Source organism: Cherax quadricarinatus, chromosome 26 (genome assembly GCF_038502225.1).
Source record: "Cherax quadricarinatus isolate ZL_2023a chromosome 26, ASM3850222v1, whole genome shotgun sequence".
NCBI lineage: Eukaryota > Metazoa > Arthropoda > Malacostraca > Decapoda > Parastacidae > Cherax > Cherax quadricarinatus.
This window is the reverse complement of record NC_091317.1, coordinates 8,178,725-8,194,676: the sequence shown is the minus strand read 5'-3', so window position 1 is coordinate 8,194,676 and position 15,952 is coordinate 8,178,725. Positions and strand designations below refer to the sequence as shown.

The window sequence follows — 15,952 nt, the reverse complement described above, 5'->3', positions numbered from 1 at the left end:
TCCTGAAGATCAGGTGTGGTGTGGTCCTGAAGACCAGGTGTGGTGTGGTCCTGAAGATCAGGTGTGGTGTGGTCCTGAAGACCAGGTGTGGTGTGGTCCTGAAGACCAGGTGTGGTGTGGTCCTGAAGATCAGGTGTGGTGTGGTCCTGAAGACCAGGTGTGGTGTGGTCCTGAAGATCAGGTGTGGTGTGGTCCTGAAGATCAGGTGTGGTGTGGTCCTGAAGATCAGGTGTGGTGTGGTCCTGAAGACCAGGTGTGGTGTGGTCCTGAAGATCAGGTGTGGTGTGGTCCTGAAGATCAGGTGTGGTGTGGTCCTGAAGACCAGGTGTGGTGTGGTCCTGAAGATCAGGTGTGGTGTGGTCCTGAAGACCAGGTGTGGTGTGGTCCTGAAGACCAGGTGTGGTGTGGTCCTGAAGATCAGGTGTGGTGTGGTCCTGAAGACCAGGTGTGGTGTGGTCCTGAAGATCAGGTGTGGTGTGGTCCTGAAGACCAGGTGTGGTGTGGTCCTGAAGACCAGGTGTGGTGTGGTCCTGAACACCAGGTGTGGTGTGGTCCTGAAGATCAGGTGTGGTGTGGTCCTGAAGACCAGGTGTGGTGTGGTCCTGAAGACCAGGTGTGGTGTGGTCCTGAAGATCAGGTGTGGTGTGGTCCTGAAGACCAGGTGTGGTGTGGTCCTGAAGATCAGGTGTGGTGTGGTCCTGAAGATCAGGTGTGGTGTGGTCCTGAAGATCAGGTGTGGTGTGGTCCTGAAGACCAGGTGTGGTGTGGTCCTGAAGATCAGGTGTGGTGTGGTCCTGAAGATCAGGTGTGGTGTGGTCCTGAAGACCAGGTGTGGTGTGGTCCTGAAGATCAGGTGTGGTGTGGTCCTGAAGACCAGGTGTGGTGTGGTCCTGAACACCAGGTGTGGTGTGGTCCTGAAGATCAGGTGTGGTGTGGTCCTGAAGACCAGGTGTGGTGTGGTCCTGAAGATCAGGTGTGGTGTGGTCCTGAAGACCAGGTGTGGTGTGGTCCTGAAGACCAGGTGTGGTGTGGTCCTGAACACCAGGTGTGGTGTGGTCCTGAAGATCAGGTGTGGTGTGGTCCTGAAGACCAGGTGTGGTGTGGTCCTGAAGACCAGGTGTGGTGTGGTCCTGAAGATCAGGTGTGGTGTGGTCCTGAAGACCAGGTGTGGTGTGGTCCTGAAGATCAGGTGTGGTGTGGTCCTGAAGATCAGGTGTGGTGTGGTCCTGAAGATCAGGTGTGGTGTGGTCCTGAAGACCAGGTGTGGTGTGGTCCTGAAGATCAGGTGTGGTGTGGTCCTGAAGATCAGGTGTGGTGTGGTCCTGAAGACCAGGTGTGGTGTGGTCCTGAAGATCAGGTGTGGTGTGGTCCTGAAGACCAGGTGTGGTGTGGTCCTGAACACCAGGTGTGGTGTGGTCCTGAAGATCAGGTGTGGTGTGGTCCTGAAGACCAGGTGTGGTGTGGTCCTGAAGATCAGGTGTGGTGTGGTCCTGAAGACCAGGTGTGGTGTGGTCCTGAAGATCAGGTGTGGTGTGGTCCTGAAGATCAAGTGTGGTGTGGTCCTGAAGATCAGGTGTGGTGTGGTCCTGAAGATCAGGTGTGGTGTGGTCCTGAACACCAGGTGTGGTGTGGTCCTGAAGATCAGGTGTGGTGTGGTCCTGAAGACCAGGTGTGGTGTGGTCCTGAAGATCAGGTGTGGTGTGGTCCTGAAGATCAGGTGTGGTGTAGTCTTGAAGACCAGGTGTGGTGTGGTCCTGAAGACCAGGTGTGGTGTGGTCCTGAAGACCAGGTGTGGTGTGGTCCTGAAGACCAGGTGTGGTGTGGTCCTGAACACCAGGTGTGGTGTGGTCCTGAAGACCAGGTGTGGTGTGGTCCTGAAGACCAGGTGTGGTGTGGTCCTGAAGACCAGGTGTAGTGTGGTCCTGAAGACCAGGTGTGGTGTGGTCCTGAAGATCAGGTGTGGTGTGGTCCTGAAGATCAGGTGTGGTGTAGTCTTGAAGACTAGGTGTGGTGTGGTCCTGAAGACCAGGTGTGGTGTGGTCCTGAAGACCAGGTGTGATGTGGTCCTGAAGACCAGGTGTGGTGTGGTCCTGAACACCAGGTGTGGTGTGGTCCTGAAGACCAGGTGTGGTGTGGTCCTGAAGACCAGGTGTAGTGTGGTCCTGAAAACTAGGTGTGGTGTGGTCCTGAAGACCAGGTGTGGTGTGGTCCTGAAGACCAGGTGTGGTGTGGTCCTGAAGACCAGGTGTAGTGTGGTCCTGAAAACTAGGTGTGGTGTGGTCCTGAAGACCAGGTGTGGTGTGGTCCTGAAGATCAGGTGTGGTGTGGTCCTTAAGACCAGGTGTGGTGTGGTCCTGAAGACCAGGTGTAGTGTGGTCCTGAAGATCAGGTGTGGTGTGGTCTTGACGACCAGGTGTGGTGTGGTCCTGGCGACCAGGTGTGGTGTGGTATGGTCCTGAAGACCAGGTGTGGTGTGGTCCTGAAGACCAGGTGTGGTGTGGTCCTTAAGACCAGGTGTAGTGTGGTCCTGAAAACTAGGTGTGGTGTGGTCCTGAAGACCAGGTGTGGTGTGGTCCTGAAGATCAGGTGTGGTGTGGTCCTTAAGACCAGGTGTGGTGTGGTCCTGAAGACCAGGTGTAGTGTGGTCCTAAAGATCAGGTGTGGTGTGGTCTTGACGACCAGGTGTGGTGTGGTCCTGGCGACCAGGTGTGGTGTGGTATGGTCCTGAAGACCAGGTGTGGTGTGGTCCTGAACACCAGGTGTGGTGTGGTCCTTAAGACCAGGTGTAGTGTGGTCGTGAAAACTAGGTGTGGTGTGGTCCTGAAGACCAGGTGTGGTGTGGTCCTGAACACCAGGTGTGGTATGGTCCTGACGACCAGCTGTGGCGTGGTCCTGAAGACCAGGTGGTGTGTGAGCCTGAAGACCAGGTGTGGTGTGATCCTGAAAACCAGGTGTAGTGTGGTCCTGAAAACCAGGTGTGGTGTGGTCCTGCAGATCAGGTGTGGTGTGGTCCTGAAGACCAGGTGTGGTGTGGTATGGTCCTGAAGACCAGGTGTGGTGTGGTTCTGAAGACCAGGTGTGGTGTGGTCCTGACGACCAGGTGTGGCGTGGTCCTGAAGACCAGGTGGTGTGTGAGCCTGAAGACCAGGTGTGGTGTGATCCTGAAAACCAGGTGTAGTGTGGTCCTGAAAACCAGGTGTGGTGTGGTCCTGAACACCAGGTTTTGTGTGGTCCTGAAGACCAGGTGTAGTGTGGTCCTGAAGACCAGGTGTGGTGTGGTCCTGAAGACCAGGTGTTGTGTGGTCCTGAAGGCCAGGTGTGGTGTGGTCCTGACGACCATGTGTGGTGTGGTCCTGACGACCAGGTGTGGTGTGGTCCTGAAAACCAGGTGTGGTGTGATTCTGAAGACTAGGTGTGGTGTGGTACTGAAGACCAGGTGTGGTGTGGTCCTGAAGACCAGGTGTAGTGTGGTCCTGAAAACCAGGTGTGGTGTGATTCTGAAGACTAGGTGTGGTGTGGTACTGAAGACCAGGTGTGGTGTGGTCCTGAAGACCAGGTGTGGTGTGGTATGGTCCTGAAGACCAGGTGTGGTGTGGTTCTGAAGACCAGGTGTGGTGTGGTCCTGACGACCAGGTGTGGCGTGGTCCTGAAGACCAGGTGGTGTGTGAGCCTGAAGACCAGGTGTGGTGTGATCCTGAAAACCAGGTGTAGTGTGGTCCTGAAAACCAGGTGTGGTGTGGTCCTGAACACCAGGTTTTGTGTGGTCCTGAAGACCAGGTGTAGTGTGGTCCTGAAGACCAGGTGTGGTGTGGTCCTGAAAACCAGGTGTTGTGTGGTCCTGAAGGCCAGGTGTGGTGTGGTCCTGACGACCATGTGTGGTGTGGTCCTGACGACCAGGTGTGGTGTGGTCCTGAAAACCAGGTGTGGTGTGATTCTGAAGACTAGGTGTGGTGTGGTACTGAAGACCAGGTGTGGTGTGGTCCTGAAGACCAGGTGTAGTGTGGTCCTGAAAACCAGGTGTGGTGTGATTCTGAAGACTAGGTGTGGTGTGGTACTGAAGACCAGGTGTGGTGTGGTCCTGAAGACCAGGTGTGGTGTGGTATGGTCCTGAAGACCAGGTGTGGTGTGGTTCTGAAGACCAGGTGTGGTGTGGTCCTGACGACCAGGTGTGGCGTGGTCCTGAAGACCAGGTGGTGTGTGAGCCTGAAGACCAGGTGTGGTGTGATCCTGAAAACCAGGTGTAGTGTGGTCCTGAAAACCAGGTGTGGTGTGGTCCTGAACACCAGGTTTTGTGTGGTCCTGAAGACCAGGTGTAGTGTGGTCCTGAAGACCAGGTGTGGTGTGGTCCTGAAGACCAGGTGTTGTGTGGTCCTGAAGGCCAGGTGTGATGTGGTCCTGACGACCATGTGTGGTGTGGTCCTGACGACCAGGTGTGGTGTGGTCCTGAAAACCAGGTGTGGTGTGATTCTGAAGACTAGGTGTGGTGTGGTACTGAAGACCAGGTGTGGTGTGGTCCTGAAGACCAGGTGTAGTGTGGTCCTGAAAACCAGGTGTGGTGTGATTCTGAAGACTAGGTGTGGTGTGGTACTGAAGACCAGGTGTGGTGTGGTCCTGAAGACCAGGTGCGGTGTGGTCCTGAAGACCAGGTGTGGTGTGGTCCTGAAGACAAGGCGTGGTGTGGTCTTGATGAGCAGGTCTGGCGTGGTCCTGACGACCAGGTCTGGCGTGGTCCTGAATACCAGGAATGGCGTTGGCGTGTCCAGGTTACCAGAAAGACCAATCTTGTTATCAGCGAGCAAGTCACCCTTTTTGAGGTAGAGTGTGACTCAGAGTGTGACTTACAGGCTTCGCCTTCCTCAGGGTGTGGCTGTAAGGCTTCACCTTCTTCAGGGTGTGGCTGCAAGGCTTCACCTTCTCCAGGGTGTGGCTATAAGGCTTCACCTTCCTTAGAGTGTGGCTATAAGGCTTCACCTTCCTCAGGGTGTGGCTATAAGGCTTCACCTTCCTCAGGGTGTGGCTGGAATACTTCACCAAGTTTGGTGGTTCAAGCAGTGCTCGTCAACAGACACTACGTTGACTGGTGCCTCGTGGAGCGTAAGAATATGTCCATTCTTCATGGCGAGAGGCCCTTGATCCACGGAACTGGAGCTACCATCCTCTTCTTTTGCTCGATAAGACCCTTTTTGCCATACTATTTATTACCCTTACTTGTTTTCGTGCTTTATCATTAATAAATCAAAGTAATAATCATTACTACTATTGTTGTGCTTCCAAACCTGACTCTTGGTACTACTTTTCGAAGTAGCTGAGTCATTTCAGCTCCTGGCCCCGCCTGTTAATTAACCGAGGCTGGGTTTAACCCCCTCCTAGCCTCGTGACCCATGTTATACCCACTTGCTATGCTGTGTACAGTCTGCCGCCATTAGTTCGTGATCCAGGTCAGTCCAATTCCTGACCTCCTCAGGCTGAATAAATGTTCCTGGCGTCTTGTAACGCTGAATAATTTACATCTACTTCGCTTTACCTCAAGATACCCAGAGCATCAAGACACAACTCACTCAGATCATTGCTGAAAAAATATATCAGTCCAGGGATCCTTGAAACATTTACAGTCTTCCTACACATGTTCGACTGAAGACTGCAGTCCATAAAATTTCATGTCATGTTATATTATGATCTGTAAATCTAGAAGAGTATAATGTGTGGAAAAGAGGGAAGGTATATATTCAATACTACTTAGCTACCAAATTATTTAATTATTATTAATTCCTGATTATTTAGTTACAAGATAGGAGAAACAAAGGCTGAACCCACCAAGTCAACTCCCTCAGTATCAGTGTTACAAAGAAAGGTTTGAAATTAGTTGTTTCCGGCAATAAACATACCTCATAAATTTCTCAAGGAACACGAGCTTCAGAATTACCCCAGATCATTATTAGTTCCTTCACTGGTTCATTACTACAATCAAGGCCACCAGTTCTGAAGGTCGGTCCAGAGACAAAAGCGAAATGTTGACCTTCGTTTAACTCCTTCTTTTTGTTTCTCTGAAGGTCCCTGCAGTAACAGGCTCGGCTTTGACTTAGACTTGGTCATATTATGCTAGGTCAGGTCAGGTTGGTTAGGTACAGTCTGATTGAGCCTAACTATTCGATCTAACTAGTTTATCTGGTAAATCTGGGTTTATCATCTAATCTCTGGATAGAATTGTGGAGATCGTGTGGATTGCGCAGATTGGACTTAGGATTATTTTTACTTTACCGCCCCGGTGAATCACCTTAGGCTATGTTAGTCTAAGAAAAAATTCAATATTTTGCAAATAAAATTGCTAAACTTAATAGCTCAGGTACACAGTAATTCTAGAGATGAGAAAGCAACTCGGGTAAATACTTTTTTTCACAGTATCATGGTGCCTCGTCACACCAAACACGGCACTTGATCCACAAGAATCACCTCATGGACTTGTACCTGTCTCTAACATTGCCCCTAATCTATCATAAAGACATTTTTTTTTCTTAAAAATACTTTCAGATTTTTAATCCAAGTGGTTCCGCCGCCAGCGTAGAGTGGTCAGAAACTACCATAAACCCGCACTTAAGAGAAGAACCTTATGGCGATATTTCGGTCCATTTCGGTCTATTATCAAGCCCCAAGTCATTAATCTTAATTAGTTAAACTTAATTACTGATGCTGTGGTAGTGTTGAAAGTAATTTTAACTTTTTTTTGGATGTAACGTTGTGGCTCATGACTGCTTTTTTCATCAGTACCAGGAGCCAGTTGCTTGGTATCAGGGAAGTAACACGTCACCAGCGTCACGGCAATCGCGAGGTAGCATTTATTAATGGTTTCATGGAAACCGGTTTGCCGGACTGAGTCCAGGAGGTAGAAAGTACAACGCCTGCACTCTGAAACAGGAGTGATGCTGATGCAGCTCATAGAATTATCCGAGCTGTGATGTCGACACGCTATTGCAAAAACAGTGACTGAATGATTGACGGTGAAAGTGTTTCTTCTTGCGGATAACCCTGTCTTGGGACGGTTGATGCATTAATTTTCTTTTTAAATTATTGTAATACCTATTGAGGACGTACGATAAACCCCTGTTGGTCATAAAACATTGTAGTTAACAGGTCAAAAGTATAGCTCCAGAGCAACACCTAAAGCTGTCTTGTTACCAGGGCAACCATGAGAATAGTTAGCCGTGATGCGATCATGCTGTGATCAATTCAATTGTGGTTCTGGTTTCCACAAGGCTGTGAAACCTTAGTGTGATGATACAAACGGGAAATAGCTGCTACATTTTTAGTTCCGAAGTCTGAGGAGCTCGATGAGATTCAAACAAAGAATATGAATTATTTTATAGGGTTTTATTGTTTAAGTTACTCCGGCCTGATAATGGATTCCAAGTGATTCTGATAAACTTTCCTAACACAGGATGAGGATTCCCCAATTATTCTTACAGCACCTTATGTCACCTACTTATTTGTATTACCGTTCAATCTAGTTGAATGGTTGTACCATTGTTTCTGGCCACATGCGTCTGGGGATCACTTCTCAAGTGAATATCCCACTAAAACGATACACACTTATTTCCATTGATTATTTTAAATTGTTATACAGGGAAATGCGTAATTAATGTAAATGAAGAGTCACGATTGTTGTTCAACAAATTTTATTGAAGAGGTTGTGAAGAAAACTGAGGAGGCTGGTGTTCATTAGTACAAGGTGATGCCACATACTCTACTTCCCGAGGCCTGAAATTACGAAACAGGTGTTAGAATGTCGTCCCTATTAGTTCCGCCACCTTATTTTTTATAATGTTAACAATGAAACATTACACAAAATAAAAAATATACTAACCAAGCTTTCCAAATCCACCTTGTCCACCCAGACCAAATCCATTATATCCTCCTTTTCCAAATTTACCGAATCCGCCCAGGTCACCATATCCTCCTTCACTTCCTGCAAACATACAAATGATTCATAAGAACGACTGGTGAAACATCTTTGATGTTAATGTTTACAAAGAATGTTGTTGTAATAGATCTAAACAAGAAAAATACAAACATTGTTGTCTTACCGTGGCTCTTACTCAGCACGAAGGTGTGTCCTCCTTGTCCACCTGTGCAAATATAAAACCAGCTTTACAATGTGGCTACTTCCTCAAGATAACTATATACTGAAATATTACTATGTATTGATACAAATTACTAACAGATTTTTTGCTTACCATATCCGCCTCCATATCCTCCTCCAAATCCTGATCCATATCCTCCTGCTCCTCCACCATATCCTTTGCCAAATCCACCGCCAAATCCTCCCAGACCGCCCAAGCCACCAAGACCACCCAAGCCTCCAAGACCTCCTAAACCACCATATCCACTGTGTCCACCTAGGCCACCGTAGCCACCATATCCGCCATGGCCACCAAGGCCTCCAAGACCACCATGTCCACCGTAGCCACCAAGGCCACCAATTAGTCCACCATAACAAACACCAGCCATCACGGCCAACACCACAGTCACAGCCAGGATACGCTGAAAAAATTAGCACTGTTAATATTCTTGTAATATAATTATATCATACATTTAGTATAGTAATGCAGTCACTTCACAAAACTCCATCAGTCACTTACCATGTTTATAGAGGTTGTGTGGTTGATGATCGGAACCAGAGTGATGGTGAGGGAGGGTGTCCCGGACCTTATATAGCACAGTGATCCTCCTGCCTGCAATAACCTTCGGTACCTGGAATTCGACGCCTTGGATGTGAGTCATTAGCAAAGGAGGTAAGTAATAAACAAATAGAAACAGGTGCATTTGCGTCAGGGCGTCGGCTGATTATTTCGGACTTCATGGTCTCATGTGTTATACATCAGAAGGGAAGTATGTTAGACATGAGGAGGTCAACGACATCATAAAGAGAAGTCTCAACACGGTCCCTTGCCCCAAGTACAAAGGTCTGATGGAAGTCAAAAGCGTCCTGTTGGACTCACTAGGCTACCCTGGCAGGAGGTAAGCAGATTGCCTAGGACAACACCTGTGCCGCCATTTTGCCAGACACCTACTTGCCATAATCTGAAGCTGAAGGGGGTGGAGCCGCAAGCTACAAAGAAACCCAGATCCGTAAATATGAAGGCCTTTCCCCTTGCTATAACTTCATCACAGTAAGGTCAAAGAACCTTGGAACATGGGGCAAGTGTGTTCTAAAGTTTCTCAAAGAGCTGTGTGAAAAACTCGTCACATAAACTAAGGATCACAGAGCGGCCAGCTTCCTCTTTCAGAGACTCAGTGTTGCGATCCAAATGGGAAATGCCTGCAGCATTCTGGGTACGCGACCCACCGCCGGGGAGCTGGACGAGGTATTCGAGATGCAGCTCTGAGATGTTATCTATGTTGTTCTACTCTCTATTGTGTTTTTGTCAATGTATTTTGTCTTTAAATAAGGTCCATGTAGAATATAGAATATAGAATATAGGAGTGGTAGGATAAGAAAATATTCAAACTCCTCCAGAGAGAAAAGGTAAAACATTCGAGTCTGGCATAACTAGCAATGCTCTTCTTGCTGTATAAGGCAAGAAGAGCATTGTGTTTCTTTATTATTAAATTACTGTAAACTTATCTAAAATATATTTAGTTGGATTAGGCAAAATTAAATTGTGCTTGTTATAACAAGGTTAGGTAAATTTTCTAAGGTTCTATTGGTACAAAATTAATTAATTTTTGCATTAACATCAATGAAAAAAATATATCTTTAAATGAATGAGAAAATTTTAGAAAGGGTTTAATTTTAAATGAGTTCATGCTAATTAGCCAGTTTTACCTATTCGGCACGACATTATGTATATATATATATATATATATATATATATATATATATATATATATATATATATATATATATATATATATATATATGTATATATATATATATATATATATATATATATATATATATATATATATATATATATATATATATATATATATACAAGTTGGTAGACAGCAACCACCCAGGGAGGTACTACCGTCTTGCCAAGTGAGTGTCAAACAAAAGCCTGTAATTGTTTTACATGATGGTAGGATTGCTGGTGTCTTTTGTCTGTCTCATAAATATGCAAGATTACAGGTACGTCTTGCTACTTCTACTTACACTTAGGTCACACTACACATACATGTACATGTTTATTTATACACACTCATCTGAGTTTTCTTTGATTTTATCTTAATAGTTCTTGGTCTTATTACTTTTCCTTTTATATCCATGGGGAAGTGGAATAAGAATCTTTCCTCCGTAAGCCATGCGTGTTGTAAAAGTCAACTAAAATGCCGGGAACAATGGGCTAGTAACCCCTTTTCCTGTAATAATTACTAAAAAGAATAAGAAGAAGAAAATTGTCAAAGTGCGAAGGCTGAATGTGCGTGGATGTTGTGCAAATGATAAGAAAGAGATGATTGTGGATGTTATGAATGAGAAGAAGCTGGATGTCCTGGCTTTAAGTGAAACAAAGCTGAAGGGGGCGGGAGAGTTTAAGTGGAAAGGAATAAATGGGATTAGGTCAGGGGTTTCAAATAGAGTTAGAGCTAAAGAAGGAGTAGCAATAATGTTGAAGGATAAGCTATGGCAGGAAAAAAGGGACTATAAATGTATTAATTCAAGGATTATGTGGAGTAAAATAAGGTTAGATGTGAAAAGTGGGTTATAGTAAGCGTGTATGCACCTGGAGAAGAGAGAAGTGTAGAGGAGAGAGACAGATTTTGGGAAATGTTGAGTGAATGCGTGGGGAGTTTTGAACCAAGTGTGAGAGTAATGGTGATTGGGGATTTCAATGCAAAAGTGGGCAAAAATGTTGTGGAGGGAGTAGTAGGTAAATTTGGGGTGCCAGGGGTAAATGAAAATGGGGAACCTTCAATTGAACTTTGTGTAGAAAGAGGTTTGGTAATAAGTAATACATATTTTATGAAGAAGAGGATAAATAAATATACAAGGTATGATATAGCACGTAATGAAAGTAGTTTGTTAGATTATGTATTGGTGGATAAAAGATTGATGGGTAGGCTCCAGGATGTACACGTTTATAGAGGGGCAAATGATATATCGGATCATTATTTAGTTGTAGCTACAGTTAGAGTAAGAGGTAGATGGGAAAAGAGGAAAATGGCAACAACAAGCAAGAGGGAGGTAAAAGTGTATAAACTAAGGGAGTTTATCTGGAGTTTATCTGGAGAGAGTTCCGGGGGTCAACGCCCCCGCGGCCCGGTCTGTGACCAGGCCTCCTTAGGTCAGTGTCCCAGGATGCGACCCACACCAGTCGACTAACACCCAGGTACCCATTTTACTGATGGGGAACATAGACAACAGGTGGAAAGAAACACGTCCAATGTTTCTACTCTGGCTGGGAATCGAACCCAGGCCCTCACCGTGTGAAGCGAGAGCGTTAACCACCAGGCCACCAGACCTACTTCGACTAGTGGATGGTACCACTATGACCCCGCCTCCACCTGCTTCACTTCACCTCACTACAGTATATAAGCCACATCTACGGCCCTATGCTGTACATTCTACAAGATTGATGGACTGAACACATCGACTCCAGGTTGAGGGACTGATTACCTCATACTCCTCCTCTCATTACGCCTTCCTCTTTGTATTGGACTGATGAAGCCACTGTGTGGCGAAACGTTTCCTGAATAAAGATTCCCATATGCTGCATAAGTGTCTCAATCTTCAACTTGTCGGTTTTTCAAACCATTCATCACAACTGTCAGACACTGCAGCATCATGGGATCTTGTTACAAAGAATTCTTCAACACTTGTTCAACCTTTGGACGAAGACCTACTTCGACTAGTGGATGGTACCACTATGACCCCGCCTCCACCTGCTTCACTTCACCTCACTACAGTATATAAGCCACGTCTACGGCCCTATGCAGTACATTCTACAAGATTGATGGACTGAACACATCGACTCCAGGTTGAGGGACTGATTACCTCATACTCCTCCTCTCCTTACGCCTTCCTCTTTGTATTGGACTGATGAAGCCACTGTGTGGCGAAACGTTTCCTGAATAAAGATTCCCATATGCTGCATAAGTGTCTCAATCTTCAATTTGTCGGTTTTTCAAACCATTCATCACAACTGTCAGACACTGCAGCATCATGGGATCTTGTTACAAAGAATTCTTCAACACTTGTTCAACCTTTGGACGAAGACCTACTTCGACTAGTGGATGGTACCACTATGACCCCGCCTCCACCTGCTTCACTTCACCTCACTACAGTATATAAGCCACGTCTACGGCCCTATGCTGTACATTCTACAAGATTGATGGACTGAACACATCGACTCCAGGTTGAGGGACTGATTACCTCATACTCCTCCTCTCCTTACGCCTTCCTGTTTGTATTGGACTGATGAAGCCACTGTGTGGCGAAACGTTTCCTGAATAAAGATTCCCATATGCTGCATAAGTGTCTCAATCTTCAACTTGTCGGTTTTTCAAACCATTCATCACAACTGTCAGACACTGCAGCATCATGGGATCTTGTTACAAAGAATTCTTCAACACTTGTTCAACCTTTGGACGAAGACCTACTTCGACTAGTGGATGGTACCACTATGACCCCGCCTCCACCTGCTTCACTTCACCTCACTACAGTATATAAGCCACGTCTACGGCCCTATGCTGTACATTCTACAAGATTGATGGACTGAACACATCGACTCCAGGTTGAGGGACTGATTACCTCATACTCCTCCTCTCCTTACGCCTTCCTCTTTGTATTGGACTGATGAAGCCACTGTGTGGCGAAACGTTTCCTGAATAAAGATTCCCATATGCTGCATAAGTGTCTCAATCTTCGGGTGAGATATAAGCAACTATTGGCAGAAAGGTGGGCTGGTGCAAGTATGAGCAGTGGGGGGGGGGGTTGAAGAGGGTTGGAATAGTTATAAAAATGCAGTATTAGAATGTGGGGCAGAAGTTTGTGGTTATAGGAGGGTGAGTGCAGGAGGAAAGAGGAGCGATTGGTGGAATGATGAAGTAAAGGGTGTGATAAAAGAGAAAAAGTTAGCTTATGAGAGGTTTTTACAAAACAGAAGTGTTATAAAAAGAGTAGAGTATATGGAGAGTAAAAGAAAGGCAAAGAGAGCGCTGAGAGAGTGCAAAAGGAGAGCAGATGATAGAGTGGGAGAGGCACTGTCAAGAAATTTTAATGAAAATAGGAAAAAAAATTGGAGTGAGTTAAACAAGTTAAGAAAGCCTTGGGAACAAATGGATTTGTCGGTTAAAAACAGAGTAGGGGAGTTAGTAGGTGGGGAGATGGAGGTTTTGGGTAGATGGTGAGAATATTTTGAGGAACTTTTAAATGTCGACGAAGAAAGGGAAGCGGTAATTTCATGCACTGGCCAGGGAGGTATATCATCTTTTAGGAGTGAAGAAGAACAGGATGTGAGTGTAGGGGAGGTGCGTGAGGCATTATGTAGAATGAAAGAAAGTAGAACAGCTGGAACTGATGGGATCATGACAGAAATGTTAAAAGCAGGGGGGGGGGGATATAGTGTTGGAGTGGTTGGTATTTTTGTTTAATAAATGTATGAATGAGGGGAAGGTACCTAGGAATTGGCGGAGAGCATGTATAGTCCCTTTATATAAAGGGAAGGGGGACAAAAGAGGTTGTAAAAATTATAGAGGACTAAGTTTACTGAGTATACCAGGAAAAGTGTACGGAAGGGTTATAATTGAAAGAATTAGAGGTAAGACAGAATGTAGGATTGCAGATGAGCAAGGAAGTTTTAGAGTGGGTAGGGGATGTGTAGATCAAGTGTTTACATTGAAGCATATATGTGAGCAGTATTTAGATAAAGGTAAGGAAGTTTTTATTGCATTTATGAATTTAGAAAAGGCATATGATAGAGTGGATAGGGAAGCAATGTGGCAGATGTTGCAAGTATATGGAATAGGTGGTAAGTTACTAAATGCTGTAAAGAGTTTTTATGAGGATAGTGAGGCTCAGGTTAGGGTGTGTAGAAGAGAGGGAGACTACTTCCCGGTAAAAGTAGGTCTTAGACAGGGATGTGTAATGTCACCATGGTTGTTTAATATATTTATAGATGGGGTTGTAAAAGATGTAAATGCTAGGGTGTTCGGGAGAGGGGTGGGATTAAATTTTGGGGAATCAAATACAAAATGGGAATTGGCATAGTTGCTTTTTGCTGATGATACTATGCTTATGGGAGATTCTAAAGAAAAATTGCAAAGGTTAGTGGATGAGTTTGGGAGTGTGTGTAAAGGTAGAAAGTTGAAAGTGAACATAGAAAAGAGTAAGGTGATGAGGGTATCAAATGATTTAGATAAGGAAAAATTGGATATCAAATTGGGGAGGAGGAGGAGTATGGAAGAAGTGAATGTTTTCAGATACTTGGGAGTTGACGTGTCGGCGGATGGATTTATGAAGGATGAGGTTAATCATAGAATTGATGAAGGAAAAAAGGTGAGTGGTGCATTGAGGTATATCTGGAGACAAAAAACGTTATCTATGGAGGCAAAGAAGGGAATGTATGAAAGTATAGTAGTACCAACACTCTTATATGGGTGTGAAGCTTGGGTTGTGAATGCAGCAGCGAGGAGGCGGTTGGAGGCAGTGGAGAAGTCCTGTCTAAGAGCAATGTGTGGTGCAAATATTATGCAGAAAATTCGGTGTGTGGAAATTAGGAGGTGTGAAGTTAATAAAAGTATTAGTCAGAGGGCTGAAGAGGGTTTGTTGAGGTGGTTTGGTTATTTAGAGAGAATGGATAAAAGTAGAATGACATGTAGAGCATTTAAATCTGTAGGGGAAGGAAGGCAGGGTAGGGGTCGTCCTCGAAAAGGTTGGAAGGAAGGGGTAAGGGAGGTTTTGTGGGCGAGGGGCTTGGACTTCCAGCAGGCGTGCATGAGCGTGTTCGATAGGAGTGAATGAAGACTAATAGTGTTTGGGACCTGACGAGTTGTTGGAGTGTGAGCAGGGTAATATTTAGTGAAGGAATTCAGGGAAACCAGTTATTTTTATATAGCTAGACTTGAGTCCTGGAAATGGGAAGTACAATGTCTGCACTCTAAAGGAAGGGTTCGGGATATTAGCAGTTTGGAGGGATATGTTGTGTATCTTTATACGTATATGCTTCTAAACTGTTGTGTTTGTGTTGTGTTTTTATTAACATTTTTATCATTTTGGTTAATTCAGTCTTTATAAGCTATGACTGAGAGGTGACTTAATAAAACTAATATTATCAAAGTGTATACCAATTCTGAATAAAAATAAAATACTTCATTGCAGGTAGTAAACTACGTTTCCAACTGCGCAAACTGAAATTTCGCACTGTAAACCACAGATAACCAGCACAAGTTTTTCTTCTCCTCTGTGTTGTTTGAGTCTACAAAATAGAGAACCTGTGAGCATAATGTGCTTTGTAATTTCCCTTTCACTGCCCCGAGTGACCTTTGGAGGCTCACAGTTTGTTATCCTATATTGCTCATCAGAAAAATACCTTAGACAAATGGTTTCATTAATCACTGTTCTAGGTAAGCGCACGTTCGTGATGTCGCAACAAATGCAGTGCTGTGGTTAACAGAAAAATGTGGTCCTACAACATGAAATATCCTCATTTTGACTTGTTATACCGCTAATAGTTCTTGCGTTTAATAGGTCTTGACCAGAATTTCGGAGGCAATTCATTTAACTAAAGATAAATAAAGAATACAAATCTTATATAATGTCCTTAAACAGGTGACAATAAATTAATTATATTTTCAGTTTTTTTTTATTCCCATTAATAAATTGTGGTGCTCTCTTTAATATGGCTTGGCAGCGAACACATTCCTCATTATCATAAGAATATTTGCTCCAAACATGTGGACTACTCTGCCATCAAAAAAATTATTTAATTTAAACATGACTAGGCCCACACGAACTCTG

The 15,952-nt window shown here is 45.1% G+C and overlaps 1 protein-coding gene across 1 annotated transcript; it reads right to left on the bottom strand.

The window, feature by feature from the left end:
* Nucleotides 1–7,329: 7,329 nt before the first annotated feature.
* On the bottom strand, nucleotides 7,330–8,660 carry LOC128691504 (uncharacterized). Its single transcript, XM_053780357.2, has 5 exons — nucleotides 8,634–8,660; nucleotides 8,229–8,535; nucleotides 8,079–8,120; nucleotides 7,859–7,960; nucleotides 7,330–7,752 (listed from the first exon to the last, which is right to left on the bottom strand). Exons 1-5 carry the CDS (start codon nucleotides 8,634–8,636, stop codon nucleotides 7,739–7,741), a joined length of 468 nt encoding a protein of 155 aa, XP_053636332.2. The 5' UTR covers nucleotides 8,637–8,660; the 3' UTR covers nucleotides 7,330–7,738.
* Nucleotides 8,661–15,952: the final 7,292 nt, after the last annotated feature.

Coding starts and splice junctions, on each gene's coding strand:
- LOC128691504 (XM_053780357.2), bottom strand. Junction 8,121..8,228: donor AGGATATGGAGGCGGATATG/GTAAGCAAAAAA, acceptor ATATTTGCACAG/GTGGACAAGGAGGACACACC. Junction 7,961..8,078: donor CGTGCTGAGTAAGAGCCACG/GTAAGACAACAA, acceptor GTATGTTTGCAG/GAAGTGAAGGAGGATATGGT.